Genomic DNA, 22,675 nt, shown 5'->3' on the forward strand with positions numbered 1-22,675 from the left:
GTCTGGTCTTATTTCTTTTGTTTCCAAAACCTCTCTCATAAGTCTGACATTTTTCAGAAAAAAAACCCAGTAAATTTTCATAAATATTTAGATTTTTTCTTTTGAAAAGAAAGTGTATCGACTCTCCATTGGCAGGTATTACAGAAAGTGTAATGCTGCCTGGGCAAGAACAGTCTCAAACAATTCTATCAAAGCCACGAAAGCAAGTGCAGAACTGACAACTTTCTCCTATATGTGCCACAGAGGGAGCCACAACAAAGCACTACCAAGAAAAATATGACAGTTCGGTAAAGCCATCAGTCAAATGGATACCCAGAGCGATTTCTTTTTGACAAAACCTGTAAAAAGCTGTGGGGGAAATTGTAGGTATTATGAAATCTATTGAAATAGCAAAGAATAATTACATGTAATAATTGCATACCAAAATAATATATACTAATAAATATTTTGACCACTCACTGAAAACTATAAACTGTATGTACATTTAAACATACAAATGGCAATTAAAGTGATCCTGATAAAACATGTTGAAGCAACAGCATACTTCTGGTTTTTCCAGTTTCATGTGTTCGGCCCATGAAACAGGAAGAACCAGAAGTATGCTGTATGTCTTTATCTAACCCTACAACATAATATACAGTATATAAATACTGTATATACACTTTTAAGAAAAATGGTTCTAAACAGTACCAGATAAAGGGTGCTTCAGCTTGTAACAGTAGCAGAACCCTTTTTATAGGATTCTATAAAGAACCATGCTTTGAAAATTCTATATAGATGATATAGATACCTTAATGGTGTTATAAATAACCTTTTTAATTATATAAAATATTAACATATTTATATCATCATTAATATTGATTTTCACTCCTCTATATGCCTGGTATTACAATATATTGTAGTGTCTGTTAGGGTTTTACATAAAAACAACAACTTGTCAGTTAGGTACTTTTATATTTTTTAAGACGTGAATTTGTAACAAAAAATGTGCTCTTTCAACAGTTATTAGCAGAATACATTAACAAATGAAAATTGAACTTGAACATAAATAAATACTTGAAGTAAAACAAATCAGAATCTGAAAAAGAGTGAAATTAAGACAAATTTTCAGTGAAATACTGTATTTTCATCATATATATTGTCTTGGGGATTTTTGATCACATGTAAGTGTGAGCAGCTCTGGCTGAGGATACTCCTCTTCTCCCCTAACAGAGACATTGAATTTATAATCCATATTGTTAGAATATATATATATATATATATATATATATATATATATATATATATATATTATTAAGATCACACTTGCATGTGATCAAAAAAGAAGAGAAAATAACATGTTTGTTTGAAAACCATATCAATTTTTAAAGTTAAATCTGTATTTCATTTAAAGAGTGAAATCATTCACCTGTTGAGAGTGTGTTGACAGTCTGTGTAGTTGGATCACTGATTACAGATTTGAAAACAAAAGGGCGGGAATATAGAATTAAAAGGGTTCTTCAGGATGCTATGGTTCTAAATAGAACTGGTTCCACATGTAAAGAACCATCTTTTTAAAGAGTGATCTTGCATTTATAGGCTAATCGTTATTTGGTATCCTGTGTTACAAGAAACCCGAGGCAAAGGCGACATCTGCTGGATTGGATGCAGGCGACATTGAAAGGTAAGGAACTTTAGTGCGCAACGCAGGGTGCGTATCACGAAAAAATACAGGAGGTGAAGGACAGGGTTGACAATGCGGTCGATTTCCTTATAACTTTGTTTATGTGAGCGTTTTAGACATCTTCCACACATAGCAGGTCGCATAACTTGTGCGTATAGATGCATGCACGATTTTGTCTTTTGACAGTTGCAGCTCTGAGGCAATAAAATCATACGCGTGTAAGAAATATAGTCTCCAGGGCTGGAAATACTTTTAAGGATATGGTGATGTGAATCCGTTTAGACAGTGTATCATTGCTGAAATCGCTACAATCTCCCGGCCGCCGAAGAGGAGGAGGAGAAGGATGTTTTTTGGATTTGTGCCTCCTCAAGAGAAGCAAGGTGCGGTTCAAACTCTATTATGTGTGCATGCGTTCATCACTATTTTATTTGCATCGTCAGTGTGTGGTTATACTCACTATCTATACTGCGCTGAACACAAATGTTGCCAGTTATATGAGCAGTTTGTGCAGGATTTTGTGGAGTCCCATCCCATCTCTGAGGTGTGCGAGAAGATTCTCCCCAAAATGCACGGGTCTATGGTGCGCATTTTGAAATAGCTATTACAACTTATACATGTGCATATGTGTTTCGTATCATGAACTACCATTTCAGTGTTCATTTTAAACAAGTAGACTATTACTGTGGAGTAGATTAGATAATTGTCTGTATTATTATTATTAATACGACGCATTATGAATAATCGTTTAGAGGTATTTTAAATAACGACCTTTTATCCTTCAGCAAGAGTTTGTTTCCCTCAAGAGTTGAATTTTATCATAGCCTTAAGGTCCTCAGGTTCGTCTCGAAACGCAAATTGTAATTTGGCTCCACGAACTAAAAGTCTCAGTTCTAAAAGTCTTTTTGAAACTAACGCTAGAATTGTATTTTCTGGTGATATATTTCTGTAGGTCTGTAAAGTGATCCACAGTTCCACAATGACTCACGGATCAAAGTAGCTTAACCACACCGCACTGGAATGCGCGTGCGCAGCGCTGTGTCGTTATGGTTACCTTCTTTGGGCTAACGTAGCTTTTGTTTATTAGCGTCTGTTTGACAACATGCGCTCTGTGACGAACATTCTAACCTATGAGTGAAATCCATTTTTAAATGAATATTAATTAAATATAATAGAATGAAAATTTACATTCACTAAGCCACCCATCCCCCATCCCCAAAAAGTTACTTCCTTTTTTCAAGTCTAAATAATTACTTTATATAAATAGCATATAGCATCATGTTCACTGTGATGTACACATACTGCTCTGTTTATTCTGAAATATAAATATATATATATATATATATATATATATATATATATATATATATATATATATATATATATATATATATATATATGTGTGTGTGTGTGTGTGTGTGTGTGTGTGTGTACAGAACAGACCAAAAGTTTGGGAATTACTATTTTTAATGTTTTTGAAAGAATTTTCTTCTGCTCATCAAGATTTATTTGATCAAAAAATACAGAAAAGACAGTAATATTGTGAAATATTATTACAACTTAAAATAATAGTTTTCTATTTGATTATACTTAAAAAATAATAATTTATTCCTGTGATACAAAGCTGAATATTCAGCATTATTACTCCAGCCTTCAGTGTCACATGTAACATCCAGTCTATCACATGATCATTTAGAATTTATTATAATATTCTGATTTATTATGAGTGTTGGAAACAGTTCTGCTGTCTAATATATTTGATGAATAAAAGCTTAAAAAGGACTGCATTTATTCTTAAAAACAAATTTCTAATAATATATATTCTAATAATATATTTTCTTTACTATCACTTTTTATCAATTTAACACATCCTTGCTGAATAAAAGTATTGATGTTATTTAAAAAGAAGAAATAAAAAAAATTACTGACCCCCAAATTACTGACCAGTAGTGTATATTGTTTTTATATTGTTTTAAATATTACAAAATATGTATATTTTAAAAACATAGTTTTTATTATTTTATTTTTTTTATTTTTTATTCATCAAAATATCCTAAAAAAGTAAATGAAAAAATATTAATGTTCTGAAAAAATATTAAGCAGCAGAACTGTTTCCAACTTTGATAATGAATCATCATATTAGAATGATTTCTAAAGGATCATGTGATAATGATCCTAAAAATTCAGCTTTGCATCACAGAAATAAATGATAATTTAAAGTATAATAAATGTAAAAACAATTATTTTAAATTTTAATAATATATCACAATATTACGTTTTTTTTCTGTATTTTTGATCAAATAAATGCAGGCTTGATGGGCAAAAGAAACTTCTTTCAAAAACATTAAAAATAGTAATGTTTCCAAACTTTTGGTCTGTACTGTGTGTGTGTGTGTGTGTGTATATATATATATATATATATATATATATATATATATATATATATATATATATATTTAACTCATTACATTTTATCTCAAAATGATTTATTTTATTTTATGTTTCCACTTCCTTTTCACCTGTTAGAATGATATTTTTTTCCCCAATACATGTTCATTTTTTTTTTAAATAGCTCTCTTTATGCAGAAACCTCTCATGTGCTTGAAGACACTGGCATTTTTTCCCTCCAAATTTTCACACTAAATCATGTGACTGACAGCTGTTGGGTTATTTGTAACTTGTTTAATGGGACATCACATCATTGCAATATGCTACGGTTAAATGTTCTGTCTCACTAGACAAATGGCTGCATATTTACACATGAAAAGGAAACAATGATCTCAGAGGCCCAGTGGTAATTTAAACATTAGATTACGTTTGTATCACTTATATAAAGGACATGACTCATTACCATTTTGGTATAATTCTTTCTTTCAGATTACCAAGAAAAGGCCTGTTTATCTGTGCATGTTAAGACTTCCATCTTCAAACCGACAATTGGCTATTATAAACATTCACTTGTAATGAGTGGAGACGTAATGAATTGAATAATCTGTACTGAGACATTACCATCTGCTATGGGCAAATCTGCCATTCCCCAGTCACGATCTCATAACCAATGATGTTAATGGATGTTACTAAGGTGTTCTTCCAGGGGAGGAACCTCCTCTCAAGTTTCTATTAATGTACTTTCTCTAGAGATGGCTGTGCTTGCTCAGGCTGAAAGATACTCGTGCTGAATTCACTTACTGGAGAAAGGGAGTCTTCTCTGGTAGTAGAAAGAAAGAAAGAGAGAGAGAGAGAGAGAGTGCATGAGCTTTTCGTTTTAAAAGCCAAATGGAGTGGCATGGAAGGCAAGACGGTGAGACGCAGGCACGCCTGTCTGCCCAAAGAACAAGAGGAAGACTGGCTGGGTAGACTAATTGTGTTTTAAAGTGGGTCTGTGGGTACACAATGGGGAATCGGATGGTTTTAAGCTCCCATGAGCTGCTCTAGAGGAAGAGAGAGTTGTCAGATTTGTAGGTCAGGCTGCAGGGGTTGTTGTCAGGCAGACTCAGGGTGGTAGAGGGGGTCTCTTAGAGGGGATCTGCACGACACCGATGTCACTTCGGGTTACACATGGTTTCATTAGTTTCCTCCAATACCATTTGCCCGCCCACCTGCATTGGTTTTTCCCCTTTATGCATTTGGTTGTTGAACTTCTACCTGTGAAAGATTTTGAGGAATTCATGCGTCAAAATTCTTCTGAGAAGAGGAAGTGTGATATGATCATAATTGATTTCACACTTTGCAGGGCATTGTGCGAGCACATCTCAATTCCCAGCTGCTCCTGGAAAGGGCTGACCCGGTTTCAGCGTGTTACGTGGGAGCGGGCCCCGGTCCGGAGGGACCTGTCCCTTACTAGTGCTGATCTAAGGAAGTGAGGAAGGAGGGCACCAACGTGTTCCCTCATCACCGATCCATATCACACCCTTTTCCTGCACTCCTCCGTGCAATTCTCTTAAATATTGTAGGTCATCTGGCACCTCTCCCCTTCCATTTTTGGCAACAAGAGCTGCCGGGGATATTTTGTCCCAGAAAAAAAAAATAATTATCAGCCCTCCCTAATTCCCAATTATTATGAACAGGCTTATTCAAGAAGAAGGATCATGGTGGCTGTCAGAGGGAAGGATTTGGGATCTAAGCAGCTGAAGGAAGCCAATGAGGAGAGCTACGCACTGGCCACGGCTGAGGACACATGAGGAGAAGCGCTCAGGAGTCTACTCCGCTGGGGTTAAAGTGTGCAGTGTGCACTACTTCCTGCCGCAGGTAGAGCTGTCACAGTGTGGTGTGGAGCTCTAGCTGTGTCAGAGGCTTGCCGTGTCCTTGCCTCACTGCTGCAAGAGCTGCTCGGCTGGATAACGCAATCGTTCTCACGCGCACACGCAGAGGAATCCAGATCCCACCTTCGCCATGGAGAAGGTAAGATGGTCCCGCACTCAATTTTTAGAAAGATTTTGCGAGCTCGATTCTGCACGATTTCGGTTGTCTTTGAGGTTGACACTGAGGTGATCGGCAAACTGCAGCTTCTTGTGACACAGAGATGACGCATGATGTGTTATTGTTTCGCTAGTTATGCTTTTTGGGAATACTAATGCGAAATGCAAATGTGAATATTTTTGGCATTCTTTGAACAGACGGCTTTGCTTTCTAATGAGTTATTAAAGCCCAGCAAGTGTGGGGTTCAGAATGACTTTATATAGTTTTTTATGACAATGCTTGGCTTATGAACCTGTGAGACTTTCTGATTAATCCATAGAGCACAATAGAAGATATTTTGAATGTCACCGTGCCTGAAACAACATTTACTTTAACTCTTTGAACAAAAAACACTTAGATGGCTTTCATAATATCTTCTTTTGATATGTTGAAGTGCTACTTGAGATATTTAATGATGCTACTTCAGTTTATGCCTGCTTAGACTAGTTGTTGTGGGGGTAAGCATACAGTATAAGACCCCCTCTCATATGTGTGTCAACAAATCCTGTTCTACTGGAATGCAAAAGAATCAGATTCATTTTTAATGTATCTGCAGTGCTGTTCTGAGTGTTCAGAGCCCAGGATGGCTCAGAGCTTGTGCACCTTCTGCAACAAGTGGCTGTGTTTCCAGTGCACAGACCTGCATCAGCACGAGAGAAGCTCCAGTCAACCGTTCGACCTACAGCACCAGCCGCGAGACCCTCCATCACCATCTGAAATAGGCAAGACTAAAATCGTTCTTTTACCCATCTCTAATCACTTTATTCTTTTAGCTCAGGTTGGCAGTTAGCTAGCACATTTCTGCTCTTAGCCACTGGACATTATCAGCTCCGCACCATATTTTTCTAACCTAAGTCAATGAATAATGCATTTTATAATAAGTGTGAATAATTATCCCGTGATGTATTGTAGTGTTGTATTTTTTATGCGACCCAGTTTCTAAAACCGATTCTCTCTCAAGCAAATGCAGCACAGTTTTGGCCAGTCTGTCCAACGCTAGCTTTCTTTTATCAAAACTCCTCAGCTTTCTCTCAAGATGCTCTGGAATCCACTTAATGTATGATAACGACACCACAAGTCCTCACAGAAAATGAGAGATGGAGCGATAGAAAGAATGAAAGAAAAAGAAAGATAAGAGAGCGAGAAAGAGTGGTAGAGTGTGAGAGAAACAGACGTGCGGCTATGAAACAGGATGTGGTCGGTCACCAGTATGCAGTGAGGCAGTGCTTTAGGTCTCGTACTTTAACATCTCTCCCTGTGCAGTGTGTCAGTGTGTCTCTGTCTACCCTGCACTGTCACAGCATCAGCCGGCCTGCGCTTCTGATGGACAGACTGTATATCCACTGTGACAGCTGCTGCCGATTGAGGGCCTTCATTTCTGCATTCTGCCTGGCTGCTCACAGAATTATATATGCAAAGGGACTGTTAAAGTAATAATGTTACATTTAGATTAGGAGTTTTGCTACAGTGGAATGGAAATGAGAATGTTTGATTTATTTGTTGACGGCGTTTGCTTCAGCCCAGGTTATTATAGATGTCTTTATTCAAAGAAACTAATTTCAGGAGAACACTTGAAAACCCAGCCAGGCATCCCTGGTCATTTCTTTTGGGGTTTTATTGTATATCTAAAACATAAACAAATAGGTTCAGATGAAAAAAAAAAAAAAAAAGAAAATTTTTTTTTTTAAAGATAAATAAGATACAATTAACTGATTTCATTTTAATTAATTTTGTTTTTAATAAAAATAAAATATGAATGTATCATTTAACGTTAATCTTATAGAAAAAAACTAATTTATTATAATTTAAATAAAATGATTAAATCGTTATAAACCCTGTCTGTGTAGGTAGGTCTTATACTTTATCTCTTATTTTTTTTAAGTAACAAAACTAATATAATTATTTGAAGTAAAATTAAATTTAAAATAAAAAAAAAAAACTTTATGTAGGTAGTTTATACAATCAAGAAACTTTGATCTGATATTTTTTTTAAATGTCCATTGCTTGGTGTATAGTATATCAGAAATTTTGGGGCATGCATTCACACATGAAAAGCAGTAAGTGTTACTTTATTTGGCTCTTGAAAAGCAACAAAATAATTTGTGTAATTTGTAATTTGTAATAATTACAGTAACTATAATAATTTAAAATATAATAATATAATTCAAACTTGTCTGTGTGTGTCGTTTGCACGATCATGTAAACTTAGCATTCTGATCTGATGTGGTATTTTTTTAAATGGCCAGTGCTAGGTGTGTGTGAAATGTGGGCCATTCCGAAGGCACACTTGAAAGCAATACTTTATTTGGCTCTTCAAAAGCAAATGTAGACTTGCATTCCTCGTATTGGCAGGGCTTTTAATGAGACATTAACTGATTGATCAAAGCTCGTCTGTGGTCCATTTTTGTCAGTTTTTCTTTAGTTGGAAAAACTATGCATTTATACGTCCAGAAATATTTATAAGCATTTTGACGTGCTTTGTTTCTCCACTAAAAATAAATGAAGCCGGCATAGAGAGTGACTCACAGAGGCCAGCGAGGTATTTTGCTCCATATTGGTCAAAATGATTTGAACATACTTAAAAGCTCATTAAACCTGTGAGAGATTCCACATGCTCCTACTAACACATTTGTTTTTGTGCATTTTTCCATTGTACATTTGTAACATTTCTTTGAAATATGTGATTCTTGATTACAGATAATGCGTTCTTAATGGGAATCAGCTATTTGGCCCTCATTTCCTCTCTTCTGTTGTGTTGTGTGTCTCAGGAGCTGGTTGCTGCGGGCATGCAGTGGTCATGTGTTCCCTCCACAAACAGGAGCCTCTGGAACTCCTGTGTGAAACGTGCGACCTCATGGCCTGTAGCATCTGTCACCTGTCCGCCCACAAAGACCATCGGTATGCTTAGAGGACACATACCCACTGACACGCATGACCACGTTCACAGTGCTCTCATACACATGCAAACCCTTTCTCTCTCTCTCTCATACACTGTCCTAAACACATGCATAAAGATGCAGACAGAACAGGTGGCCACTTTCTCACGTATCAACAAATATGCTCTCGAGCATGGGTTGTGTAAACATTAAAAGTCAAAGGTGTTTCACTGGCTGTTGGTTGCTTATCTTTAGACTGGTGCATGTTGGGAAAGCTCTGCAAGACCAGCGCTGGCTCCTGCAGAACCTCATGGCCCGAGTGGAGGAAAAGAGATCTGCTGTGGAGAGCAGCGCTAAACAGATCCAGGGCAGGTGAGACGATATCGCTCGCACCTATTCCACCTCCATGATCCCGCCACTGCTAAAGTCTCCATTACTCATCTAAAATGTGAACAGCTGGGATTCCTAAGACAACAAGCATAGTTTATATCAAGCATAATGACTTTGACAAGATCCATTCCTTCCTCTGAGGGATTTCAGCAGATGTTCAAGCATCCTGGTCATATCGGTTTGTTTATCCTTCTATCCTCAACCATCTCCTCGTTCGTTTTTCTTTCCAGGCTCCATGGTATAAAGATCACGCAGAGGAAGGCAGAGAACCAGATAAAAATGGCTAAGATGATTATGATGAACGAGCTTAACAAAAGGGCCAACCTATTAATAGAACAACTGGAGGTAATTACTTTTCCCCTCGTTTCCCTTCCCTCCATCTTTCTGTGCCGTCTCCAAACATCCATCTGACCGTGGATGTACTGGTGATGGAGTGTGCAGAACAGAATCATGCAAAGTAGGCAGACTCTGCCAAGTAGCTACATATCCAAGCAGATGGGGATCTTAGGAAAAGTGGTGAGGAGATCCACGTTTTTTGTCGTTGTCTTCCGGTTGCAGAGTATCTCCAGCGATTTCAAGCAACGACTGGAGGACCAGCTGCAGGGGGCCATAGAGCTGTGCAGCCAGCTGGAACGCGTTCAGAACTTCATTACCTGGGCTACAGCCCACCACAGACGCAATCCACTGCTATTCAGCAAAGAGCTGGTAGGAGTTTCTCAACGTCCAAGTGGGCTTTAGATGTTAAGGTTTCTGGCAGCTGCCTGCTAAGTTTCTGGCATGTCTCAAAATGATGTCAGCACTATTAGTTTAAAGCAGCGTCACCTCTTTTTTTGCGGCTGCATTTAGATCTCTTAGAACTAGCATTGATCATTTTCTCACAAACATAAAAATAGAGAAACATTGCAGAAAGAGTTTCAGTTTCGCTGCCAGAATTGCATGCAATATTTATAACTCAGAGTTCTGTTATCATGAGGTTTGATCTATTATTCATTTGTCAGATTGCTCTTCAGATGCAGCAATTACTGGAACCACTGATGCTCTCAGAGGCTTGGACCCAGTTGAAAATCAAGTTTAACTGGGATGCCAGCTTCTGGACCAAGCAGATGTCCACTTTAGGTAAGCTGAGCTATTGGGCAAGGGCATTAGATGGTTATTTTTAAAGCCATTTACATCTGTACTTTATTACACTTTATTACACATTTATCATGTTAAACTAGATTTGCACATCCTGAAGGAAATTTCAAGCCCTCAAACTTAAAAATTTGTTTTAAAGTTGGTTTTAGACTGGTTCTGTGTAAATTCAATTTGGCGGCTGTATAAAAGTGACTATAAAAGTAGACCAATCACAATGCAGTATACAAATATGATGGCATTATCACTTCTGTTAATTCGGAATGGACATTTTTTTATTAAATGAGCTTACAACTAATTTTCCTTAAAAAGACCACACTTTTTTGTTTTAGTTATAACTTTTAATGAAAATATTCTTCGTCATAATAATTAGCCAATCCTAAAATGTATCAGAAAAACATGTATCATATCTTTGTTAGCAGTAAGTTTTAATTAGAATCATTCTAATTCTAAAAAAATATTATTTATACCAAAAAATAATGAGAATTACAATTTATCAATAATGTGCATGTTTTTGTCTTGTCTTCCTTATCACTGAGGACATAGAAATAAGCTTTCTTACGCATTCACCACTAGATTAACACTGGTGGACAAGAAGAAAACGTCAATGTTTGAGGAATATCTGTGGCCGTGCAAGCTCTTTAATCATTCTTGCTTGCTTTAGGTCAGCTGGTTGTTGATGGTGGAAGTCGTTCATACTCAGAGGTTGTGGGTCATCCCAGTATCCTGCGACCCCAGCCTGTCCCATGCATAGCAATACCTCCTCTGTGCCATGCAGTGCATGACCCTGGCTGCGCCTGCCAGACCTTCTGCCAGCCCCAGCTCTGCTGCCTTCACTGCAGACCTACTCAGTCCATCTCTTTGGATAAATTCCCTGCTCAATGTCCTCAGGCCACCAGGCGGAGCTCCCCGCCGTCCCTTCACAGCTGCTGGGAGGCTGATGCATCTGTCCCAGGGCATCCACCAGGAGCTCAGCCTATACAGCCGTCCACCTCACACCCTGGATCTGAGCTTGTCCAGCATGGAGTCAGCTCAGCTTCACCTAGGCAGCCAGTCGGATCCAACAACCATCCGCTCCCTGCTAATTCCAACCAAGCTGCCATGGATGGCAGAAACTCTGCACCAGGCCAGGCTCCCTGTGAAAGAGAGCAAACATCTGCACATGAAGCAACCACAGGGCAAGAAGCATCACCAGACAGAGAGCTGCTGCAGGTCCACAATCAGGCTCAAGTGCAGATGAATACAGAAACCAGCAACCAGCCTATGATTGAACTGCAGCCTATCATTGCTCGCATCAGTGACGACAGGGTGAGTTTAATTAATGTGTGTTTATCTGCCTTTTGCATAGCAATACCTTTGCTCTCAGTGTGCTCAGTGCTGACCACAATCCTCAGGCCTGGAGCTCTTTTGTGCTTGCAAAGGTTGCATGTCAACCACGCTGTTTACTGGTCTACACCACAAGTCCTAGCAGATGAAAAGGCCATTGAGGAGCACTGCAAGTGTGCTAAAGCATTGAAGAGAACTGAAGTGTGGGGTCCTTACAGTATACTGACTCAGATTTTTTAATAGCTGATAATTAGTTTTTCAGTGTCAAGATTTTAGGATAAAACTATTATGGCTGAATGAATGTAAATTATGCATTTACAGCAAAGCTACGGGTCATCATAAATATTATTAGCATATAACATTTGAAGAACTCACTTTTCCTGCGGTGCAGCCAGTGTTGGGGGTAAAGAATTATAAGTAATGCGAGTCTGCTTTCATCAAGTAACTAGTAAAGTAATGCATTACTTTTTGATTTATAAGAAAATAAGCTTAACTTTTTCAAATAATTAACGCTAGTTACCCTGTTTTCTCATGTACTTACTGACAGCTCTTGTGTTGAAATCAAGAGTGAGTGCAGAGGCATTGTATGCGTGCTGTGTAAACATGATGTTTATATAATGTTTAATTCTAGACTAAATTTCAAAAACAGATTCAGTATTCCTCAAATTGAATAAAAGTATTCAAATGCAAACTCTGGACATGATGCAAACATGTTAAAACAAATATTAAGAATAAGTAATGTGATTAGTTACATTAGTTAGATTACATGAAAAGTAATGTAAATTAATAATATCCATGGGTAATTTTTGTACAGTTTATCAATATTATGTACATTTTCATACTCCAGTAGTATTTGTAAGCAAAAAATATAGTAAAAATATTTTGTATTTACAATGAGGTTATATGAGGCATATGTTTTTAAGCTGTATGAGGTCATAAAAATGACAAGTAATAAATCAATAATGAAAATAAATGTTTTAATATTATTTATTATATATATGTGTGTATTATATTATTATTGATTATTATTTTAACTATTGTGTTCAAAGTATTGCATACTTTATATTAAATAATAATAATAATAATAATAATAATAATAATAATTCATAATATATTAAAAACAATTAATGATTAATGAAAAATAGTTTTAGTTGAAGTATAGCACTTCCAACATGGAGTGGTCACCACTGTAACTAACTATCACACTTCATGTCACCCATTTACTGTAGTTTCTTATTTATTTTTAATTTTTGAACATGTTGTGCTTGTGCTTTAAGTGTATTTAGAGATGGTGACAGCGTGAGAACACTGAACTCAACATCGCAACATGCTCCACCACTCTCAATACTAATTTAGAAAGAGGAAATTGAATCATTACAGGCAGCATCATCTCTATTTATGTGGCTGTAATGTGTTTTCAACTTGACAGCCGCTGACAACACATCTGCAAGCAGATGGTGAGACATAAGTGAGGACAACTGTGGTGTGAGCTCAGAAACAATCAAGACCACACAATAACACACACACACACACACACACACAAACTTGCTCTGCTCAGCAACCACTCCTTAAGCTTTATTGGATGAGAACAAAATCAGGCAATAGAAGTTATTATTAGATCTCATGATATCAGTATTTTAATACATTTTCCTAGGACAAACACCAATCAAAATCAGTTTCCCCTGTAAGATTTGGCACTCCAGAGGCAAATGTTTTTTATGTATCATCTTCAGCACATAACTGTGACATGATTAAAGGGAGAGGGAAAAGCACTTGGGTGCAACCACATATTTACTTAACCTGGCATTAATGAGAAGCTAAGGGAATTGAAGGAGCCGGCTGTTGCATTTTTCTTCATCTCGCTGTAGAGCCCACACGATTACCTTTAAAGTCTCTGAGACCTCCTACCTTCTCTCTGCTCCCACACACGCTTGCAAGACACTCTCCACAGCTCGATTTATTCCACCCTCTCCTCCTGGGCTTCTATCAGGTGAGTGTTTTTAATCCTGAGGTAATTACGAGAGAAAAGAGAGGGAGGAAAAAAACCAAGAGTGCTAAAAGACAGATGGAGGAGGGGTTACGTCGAGCATACGGGCTGCTGCCTCCTACTCTGACATTTGTCGCGTTAGTGAAGGATGCAGTCGCTTGGGCTTTTCTAGAACTTCTCGCATTAGTGAAATGATGACAAGAGAAGAAGAGGGCCATGGAGGAGAGAAAGTCTAATCTCTGATGTGTTAATGCTGCTTATTCAAAGAAGCCTTCCATGCCCCAGATGTGGGATTTACATACGATAATTGGTGCTGTAACTAAGTCATATATTATCAGGAGAATTATTTTGTAGTGTTCTGAGATGCGGCACATTTCTCTCTGCATTTGATAGATGTGATTGTTCTTTCTTTTACTCCAAACTAGTGTAGGTACTGTGCATTGTCACACTCAAGGTTGTTGTTCCTCACCTTCATGTCCTCTGTTGTCACTGTTGCTATGGTTGTAGTGTGCCGCATATGCTGTCGAGATCACTTTTAGCCTAGCGCTGCGCTAATGAGACTTTGGCTCTCTTCCGTAGAGATCCTCAGCGCTGGAGACATTCACGCTGGCTCAAGGCCGAGGATGTAAAGGCCAGAGCCGTTCCGGTTCAAAGAGGGCTTCCAGGTCTCAGAGCACCTCAAAAGGACCCAGAGGACCTCGTAAAAGTCTGTGTAAAGCCAGGATGAACAGGGCTGCTCATAGCCTGGCAACAGTGGCAGGGGACCAGGGATGTACAACACAGCAGGTAAACTTTTTATATACAGTACGTGACGAGACAGACATACCCTCTTTTCACAGCGATGCCATAGAAGAATCATTTTTGGTTCCCCAAACACTTCTTAAAAGAATCATGTTTTTTCTTAGTGTGGACTGTGAAAAACCTTTTGTGGAATGGAAAGATTCCATGGATGTTAAGATTCTTCATGGAACCAACAATGTCAAAATGTCATTTTATGAGATGTTTTTAAGAGTGTAGACATGGAGACTTGTATTAGTGCAGTACACTTTATTTACATTGTTGTGGAAATTGCGAGGCCTTTGAGAAAGGTTGAGAGCCACTATATATGTGAGTTTTGTCCCAGAGCTCTGCATTTTTTTATATAGTGAAAAAACTAAACAAAAATTCAAAGTTGTACTTAAACCAAACATTATTAGAATGTTTTACAAGAACATATTAGTTCAGTCAAAATTTAATTACTATTTATTTGTAATTATTTGTGAAATGCACTATCAAGAGTTAAAATTTTTCACCACTTAAGTGTTTTTTTTTTTTTTTCTCAGTATAGGGATTTTGTTATAGCCTTTTGGCGTAGTCGTAATGTTAAACACGGACCCCACAAACTTTTTTGAAAATATATTTCTAGAAAGATAACAATAGTATATTAGTATGAATTATTCACTATATTAATATTAATAATAATTGACATGGATGAAAGGCTGTTGTCCTGATGTGCTTTTCATTACGATTCCTTTTAATGTCCATTTCAAACATGTCTGTTATACAGTCCAAAACACATTTGTTCCAGTGTACACAGCTCTATTGCTTGCCTTTTAAGGGATAAGCCAGATGATGTACATCAAAAGAGATAACTGTTGTCTTGGAAACAGTTCGTTGAACCCCTTTTGTTAGAGAACAAATTAGATGCAGCAGCCCACATAACTGATTGTATTTGGTTTAACAAGTTCACTGTTGGCTCATATTGATATCTGCTGATTTAGTCTGAATGATGATGTTGTGACATCACTGCATCCATTACCTGTCGTCAAAGTGGCAGCGTTTCAGAATTTAGATTTTGCTGTTAATTTCTTTAATCTGGGTTTGTTTTGGTTAATCTCAGCAGGTCTGTGCACAACCCGATGCTTCTGAGATGATCCCAGGACACACTGCATCCTCTCTGACCACCTACAAGTCTGAACCAGGTTAAGAGGCCTCTTATGATTTCCATATAAGCTTTTTTTCATGTTCAACTTGCAATAGAAATACACATAATGAGGACATTTCGTAGTGGATTAAACAGTCTTAATGACATTTTCCCTGGTTTCAGATAACGTTTATGCATATGCCTATGAAAACAGAAAACAGAAAACCAGAAAGAAGAAAAGATTTTCTCGAGAGGATCCGGATAGCAGGTAGAATTTAGAAATTAAATTAGAAAAAGCTACAGGTTTACTGCGCTTGTTTGTAGGGCTGCACAATTCAGGCAAAAATGTTGTGTTTAAATATCAATATGTCTAAAAATAATTAAAATAATATTAATTATTAATATTTTATTGCTACGAAATTATTGGTTATTATTGTTGTTATTATTTTATTGTCTTTGTTCATATGAAACAATAAAATAAATAACACTATTATAATATTTCACTGTAAAATAAAAGTATTAAGGAAAATTTTATATTATTAATAAATACATTTGTAAAAACTGAAAAATTTCCCATACCGTAATAACTATAAATGGTTCTGATTAAGTATGGTAAGATACAAGTGACCCAAACTCATGTGCAACAGCATTTACAGTGAACTGAGCAGCTCTGAGAAACTCCTTTGTAAAAGAATGCAACACCACACGAAGCCATACACAGTTTTGGTTTCATTTATATTGTATTGTATTGTATTGATTGTGCAGCCCTAATAGTAACATTGGAAATGTACCTTGAATTATTCTAATTTTTTTCCTACAGTGACAAAGAAGCCTCCGATGGTTCGAAGGTTCCAGTTGTGTGTCTTGAGCGACTCAAGATCCTAGTGTCACGACATCCTCCGCAGAACCATCAGGGCACAGACCTTACTTCTCAAACTGAGCCTGGACTCAAACCTGAAGAAACTGTCTACAGGGTGCTAGAGAGAAAGGTCACTTCTCAGGTATCATTTTAAAGTTGCTGAAATGCTTTTCTAGGTTTTGTATCATCTCACAGTTAATAATATTAATGTCCTTCAAGGGAACTTTGGATAAGGAGTCAGTTCAGACAGAGGACAGCGTGTCACCCACAGAGCAGCTATCACCAGAGTCATCTGGCTCCCTTGAGGTTTCTCAGCCTCCTGTGCAAGAATTTTGCAACATAACCCAAGAGTCCGGGGTACTAGCCATCTCCAATGATTCAGATCCAGTCTTACAACCTGACACTGAAGAAATAGACTCCCCATCTGAACTCAGATCAGTGACAGGTTATGATTTCCAAACTGAATCCATAAGAGAGGCCGAACTGGGCTCGGATGCAGACGTGGAATCGGAGCTCCTGCAGGATTCAGATCCGAGCTCCCAATCTGAACTGCAGGTCGAATTTGAATCGGATGTGATTTCGGAGCAGCCTTCTGAATCGGCGCTCTCAGCTTCTGAACAAGAATTTGAATCGGATCCAGATTCCACAGCCGAAGTGACTCTGAATCTTGAACCGGAGTCTGAATGGGAAGCCGAGCAGCCGGTTCTCCCACCTGTCTCCGGCTCTGAGACTGTATCAGAACCTGCAGCTGAAAGCCCTGAGATAGAGAATGAGGACTTCTGTGCAGTCTGTCTCATCGGAGGAGACCTTCTCTGCTGTGACCGTTGCCCCAAGGTCTTTCACCTGTCATGCCATGTCCCCCCTCTCCATAGTTTCCCCATGTAAGCCATTCTCCCTCCTACTTCACATGTCCACCTGTGTCTTTACACACTGCTGAAACTAACTGTATCATCTCGGGCTTCCACAGAGGCGACTGGATTTGCACCCTGTGCAGGGATGTGGAGCAGCCAGAGGTGGAATATGACTGTGAGAGTGACCAGATGTCCACAGCTTTGCTGGCATATGGGCTGTCGGCGTGTGACCAGAGGGTAAGTGAAGGGGATGTCAAGTCTCATCTGGCCTAGCTCTGACTAATCCTGTGACCTCAGAGGTCTGGGAGTCTAAATCCAAAAAAAGCTCCTCCCTCAAGAGTTTTACAGCGTGTCTAACAAACGTCAAATATCTCTGTTGACTGATGGCTTGTCTGTTTGATCACAGAAATGCGAGAAGCTGACGCTGCTGATCCTCAGCAACATTCTCAGCGCCCCGTTCCACGAGCCTGTCAGCCCTCTGGTAATTTTAAAATGAATATCTTGTGATTATGTATTTGTAGATGATACTTTCATCTATCTTTCCATCTGTTCATTTTTTATCTTTATCTATTTTTAGGCCCGTCATTATTATCAGATCATCAAGAAACCCATGGATTTGTCTGTCATTCGGAACAGGCTCAGCAGAACCGGCAACACACACTATCGTTCCCCGCAAGAGTTTGTGGCTGATGTCCTGCTCATGTTCAAAAACTGTGCCAAGTTCAACTACGTGAGTGAAATGCTTTATTTTGTTAATCTTCCTCCTCCTAGTCATTAGCGGGGAATATTTAATTTCAGAACTGATTCACGTTCAGACCACATACTGATGTAATGATTATGTTTTGCTTTTTTAATATCCTGTTTAATTTAGCTGAAATTAAATTTTGAATAGATAAGGTAAAAAAAAAAAAAAACACACTCATCTGTGTTTATTTTGTGTATTTGCATTGTAGAATAAATGAAGCTCTGAATGTACGTTTGGGAGGAGTTTGTTCATCTAATCCTGTCAATCAAATTACAAGAATATAATGTGGCTACTCCTCCAAATCCATCTTCATTTCTTGTACACTACATTACCAAGAGTATGTGGCAGTGTAGCAATGTCACATGATCCTTCAGAAAGCATTCTAATACTCTCATCTGGTGCTCGATTATTTAACAATTATAATTGGTGTTCTGCTTAATATTTTTGTGGATACTAATACATTTTTCAAGATTCTTTGATGAATATAGAATGTTTAAAAGAACAACATTTATTTGAAATAGAAGTCTTTTGTAACTTAAATGAAATAGATGTCTTTACTGTCCTAAGTCCTTGCTGAATATAAATATTATTTTTATTATTTTTATTTTTTTGTTAAACCTTACCCCAAACTACTTGTAGGTTTGTAGTTTATCATGTTTTCCACAAAAATATTAAGCAGCAAAAACTGATTTCATATGCCTAATCATATGAATAATAAGTGTTTTTGAGCACCAAATCAGCATGTTAGAATCATTTCCGAAGGATCATGTGACACTGAAGACTTCTGAAAATCCAGCTTTGCTCTCAAATGAATAAATGACATTTAAAAATATATTATAATAGAAAAGTAATTTTAAATTGTAATAATATACTGTTTTAATTACATTTTTGATCAAATAAATGCAGCCTTGGTGAGCATAAGATACTTTTTTCAGAAACACAAAACCTTTAATGTATATTTTTATATTTTTATTAACCCTTTTTTTTCTTGTTTTTAGCATGGACCTCAATATATTTTACGGAGCCCAGGACATGACATGCAAGAAAAAATGTATAGATTGTGCACACGATTTACTAATGCACATGATTACTATTGCGTTCCCTCGATTTACTATTGCGTTCCCTTGATTTGCTAAATCGTGCGCACAATTTAGCAAATCGAGGGAACGAATTAGCAAATTGTGGGCACGATTTATAAATCGAGTGAGCTAAATAGTAAAATGAGGGCATGCAATAGTAATCGTGTGCACATTTTAGTACATTGAGGAAACAAATTAGTAAATCTTACACACGATTTAGCCTACAATTTTTTCCTGCATGTCATGTGCGGGGCTCCGTAATATTTAGTTAAATATATGCTTATAAAAATAAAGCACATTTAAGATACTCCCTACATTTAATAACTTTCTATCTTGTAGAAAACAATATATTTTTTTTGTAGATACTGATGGACTTATCATCAAGATGGTAGGGCATTATTGGCATGTAGCAGAATCATGTACTTTAGTTAGATATACTATTAAATATGTGTAGGAATATGCTTGGGCATATGGATGTCTCTAGATCTTAAGAGGTCAGAAATTGCAGATCTTGACAATGCTGCTTTCTCTCTCCAGCCGGACTCAGAGGTGGCTCAGGCAGGCCATAGTCTACAGTCCTTTTTTACATCCAAACTGAGGGAGGTTTTCCCAGATCTGACCTGCCCTGTCCAGGAGGAGGAGGACTCAGACAATGAGGATCATGAGGAGCTGCAGAGAGCCATGGTGACTGGATTTCCCTGGCCAGAGAGAAAAGAGCAGAGCCACAGGAAGAGGAAGAGAAGGCACTCCCTCAACTGGAGGAGAAATCACTATTAGATGTGCCTCTCTCTCTCTCTCTCTCTCTCTCTCTCTCTCTATATATATATATATACATGTACAGAGACATTTGACCAACTTGCTCTTAGTTTTCCATCCTGGTTGACTTGCTTTTGTAAGATTCATGTTGAAATACAGTACATGCTTTTTCTGAGGACTAATCTCACACATTATATCCTGTTAATGTGTTATGCTGTTATCTGTAGCTGTGGGTAGGTGTTGATATAAGCCTATATCTCCAGATTTCGCCTAAGGTCTTGCACTAGTATTTATTCCAGCGCTTATACTTACATGAAATTGTACAATCAATTTGATAGCTGACTGGTTGCTGGCAACTGCTATTTAGTAAATATATAGATAAGCAACATTCACTGGTAATATTATACAATATAATTGCTCTAAATTTCCTTCCTCTTTTTATCCAAATATCCCTTGTAATGAGGTACTTTTTGAGGTACTGTTTTACTGTGATGATTTTATTGACCTGTAGAGGGAGCACTTCATATAGCCCGTGGCAACACATTAGTTCATATTGGACTTTTTCAGCAGCAGGAGGATGTGCGTAATGTGACTGAAACCCACAAACCCTTTTTAGAATTAAAGAGGGATAATATTAGGCTGTTGCTACACAACTGTGATGTTTTAAATGAATCTTTTAATTGCGCATTGACTAATGAGACAAAATAAGTCTCTTTTCACAGATGTATGGAACACTTTTTAGTCCAGCATGTTCCTCCATGTGGTTCACGAACAGGTTTGATATTCGTATGTCTTCTGAATTTTGTAATACTGGTCTTAATTGCTGAAATTGCTGTGCAGATCATGTTAGGTCGTCTAATAATGCTATTAACTATCTTTAGCTGGATTGTATTTAGTCTTAAAATATATATACTGTATGGTGTAAATATGCAATTCATACTTTGATGTTTCATTCTGCTATACAAACAACATTGCTTCTCCCTAATGTTTTCATGTTTTCAAATGCACCTTATTTAAATATAAAGTCAGTTATGGATGAAATGTTGCCGATTTAACCTTTAAGACTTTGCAGAATTTAAATCCAAGCCTTACATATTGGTGCGCTGAAGTCACCAAAGAAATATCTGAGTGATGTTTTTGTTTTTTGGCCTTTCTAGTATTATCACCAATGGCCTGCCAAAAGTAAATTTGATCACAAATGAATCATGCAAGTAATTGCTTTTTCCAAAAACAACTGTTAACTTCTAGCTTTGATTGAAATGTGCAAAATAGAGGTTAAAACTACATCTGGAATTTTTCAATATAATTTGCTGTGTCAACAAACCCTTCCTACTGCATCATTAATTTTCTTGTGACATTTACAGTTTAGGGAAATTGGCATTAGCTCAGGTAGACATGCAGCTTTTAAACACTTAAATCCCTAAAGGCATATACACAAAGCATATTTATTATAAAATAGATTTTTCTGAATGTGTTACTGATTTTTATAAGTGTTGGATGGGTTAACAGACTGAAACTTTAGACAACTTTTCGACAAGTTCAGCATCCAATAGCTTTAGAATCTGTGTAATTCCATTACACAAAAGACCGACATCTCTGACACACTTGTGTACACATTTGAAAACAGGTCTGTTCCAACTACATGTTCTAATTCAATGTTACTTGCAGGGAACTGATTAAAAATCATTTCAACTTTTAAAGCATTACTTGTGGAAATAGAGCTCTAAAAGCAAGAGAGTTGCAGAAGTGCAGTGTTGGTGTCGGTCTGAGTGGAGTATGTGACTCACTGGTGTTCCTTTTGTGAGCATGTGAACACTATAATAAGTATTGTGAGGGCTTTTTCCCACAGAGCAGACACTTGCTTGAGCTCCCGGAGATTCTGGAGGCTGTATTGTTGCATGTGGAGTTCTGACAGATTAATAAGGTCTGGCCATCCAACAGCACGGAGGGCATAAGCCAAGAAGAGGGCCCTGGATAATTTCATTACAAGGGAAAAACATACGGATGCCATCTCCACCGGCCACGCTAAATCAAAATGAGGTTTTTCCACTTTGTGTTTGATATGTGAAAACAAAATGCATATGTCTTCTGCACGAGGGAAACATGTCACTGTTTTAGTTCAAGATTCTGAAATCAAGGCTGTTGCTTAGTATGACATCAGTTTGATTAATGACTTGTGCATTGCTTTTTTAAAATAGCAGTAGTTCAATTTCTATTCTTTCTTTAGTAATATCTTCAATCAAGACTGTATACAAAAGAAATTAAGCATCAAATAATTCTGCACGCAAGACGAATATACTATACTAAACGCAGATGAATAATTTGATTCTTGCTGTAATCTCACAGGCTCACGTACGGGACAATCTTCAGATAAAAAGATATTAAGTGAGCTTTGATGCTATCTAAAAGGGTGATCATTTTCTTCAGTTTTCCTTTACAAATTGAGTTTCCCTGGAAAGGTACTGTGCGTATTAACCCCAGCAGACATTTCCTGGCTCATCTTAACTGACAGCTTCCTGATGACACTTAAATCAGTCTGGGTCTGGGTCTGGGTCTTGGAGAATACCCCCAGTACCTGCAGGATTACATCCCTGATTGTCTCAAAGATGGGGGATAAGAGCAGAGCCCCCACAAGGCTGCACTAAACACAGACA

At 37.5% G+C, this 22,675-nt stretch overlaps 1 protein-coding gene across 2 annotated transcripts; it reads left to right on the forward strand.

Annotated features, from left to right (window-relative positions):
- The first annotated feature begins 1,683 nt into the window (after window positions 1-1,683).
- LOC128017027 (tripartite motif-containing protein 66) lies at window positions 1,684-21,344 on the forward strand. Of its 2 annotated transcripts, none has more exons than XM_052602082.1 (18): window positions 1,684-2,043; window positions 5,728-6,061; window positions 6,675-6,840; window positions 8,887-9,016; window positions 9,250-9,366; window positions 9,615-9,729; window positions 9,943-10,089; window positions 10,383-10,500; window positions 11,180-11,823; window positions 14,408-14,614; window positions 15,708-15,789; window positions 15,915-15,999; window positions 16,552-16,732; window positions 16,810-17,471; window positions 17,558-17,678; window positions 17,848-17,922; window positions 18,019-18,171; window positions 19,803-21,344. In XM_052602082.1, the coding sequence occupies exons 2-18, from the start codon at window positions 6,053-6,055 to the stop codon at window positions 20,040-20,042; spliced, it is 3,252 nt and encodes a 1,083-aa protein (XP_052458042.1). In that variant the 5' UTR covers window positions 1,684-2,043; window positions 5,728-6,052; the 3' UTR covers window positions 20,043-21,344. The 2 variants fall into 2 exon arrangements, with proteins under 2 accessions (XP_052458042.1, XP_052458043.1); XM_052602083.1 differs by having other exon boundaries at window positions 15,711-15,789.
- Window positions 21,345-22,675: the final 1,331 nt, after the last annotated feature.

This window comes from Carassius gibelio, chromosome A7, assembly GCF_023724105.1.
Source record: "Carassius gibelio isolate Cgi1373 ecotype wild population from Czech Republic chromosome A7, carGib1.2-hapl.c, whole genome shotgun sequence".
Lineage (NCBI taxonomy): Eukaryota > Metazoa > Chordata > Actinopteri > Cypriniformes > Cyprinidae > Carassius > Carassius gibelio.

Bases quoted from the DNA above. Each gene is read 5' to 3' on its own strand.
- LOC128017027 (XM_052602082.1), top strand. The intron at 9,367-9,614 runs GTGAGACGATAT...TTTTCTTTCCAG, and splicing joins GCTAAACAGATCCAGGGCAG to GCTCCATGGTATAAAGATCA. The intron at 16,733-16,809 runs GTATCATTTTAA...ATGTCCTTCAAG, and splicing joins AGAGAAAGGTCACTTCTCAG to GGAACTTTGGATAAGGAGTC.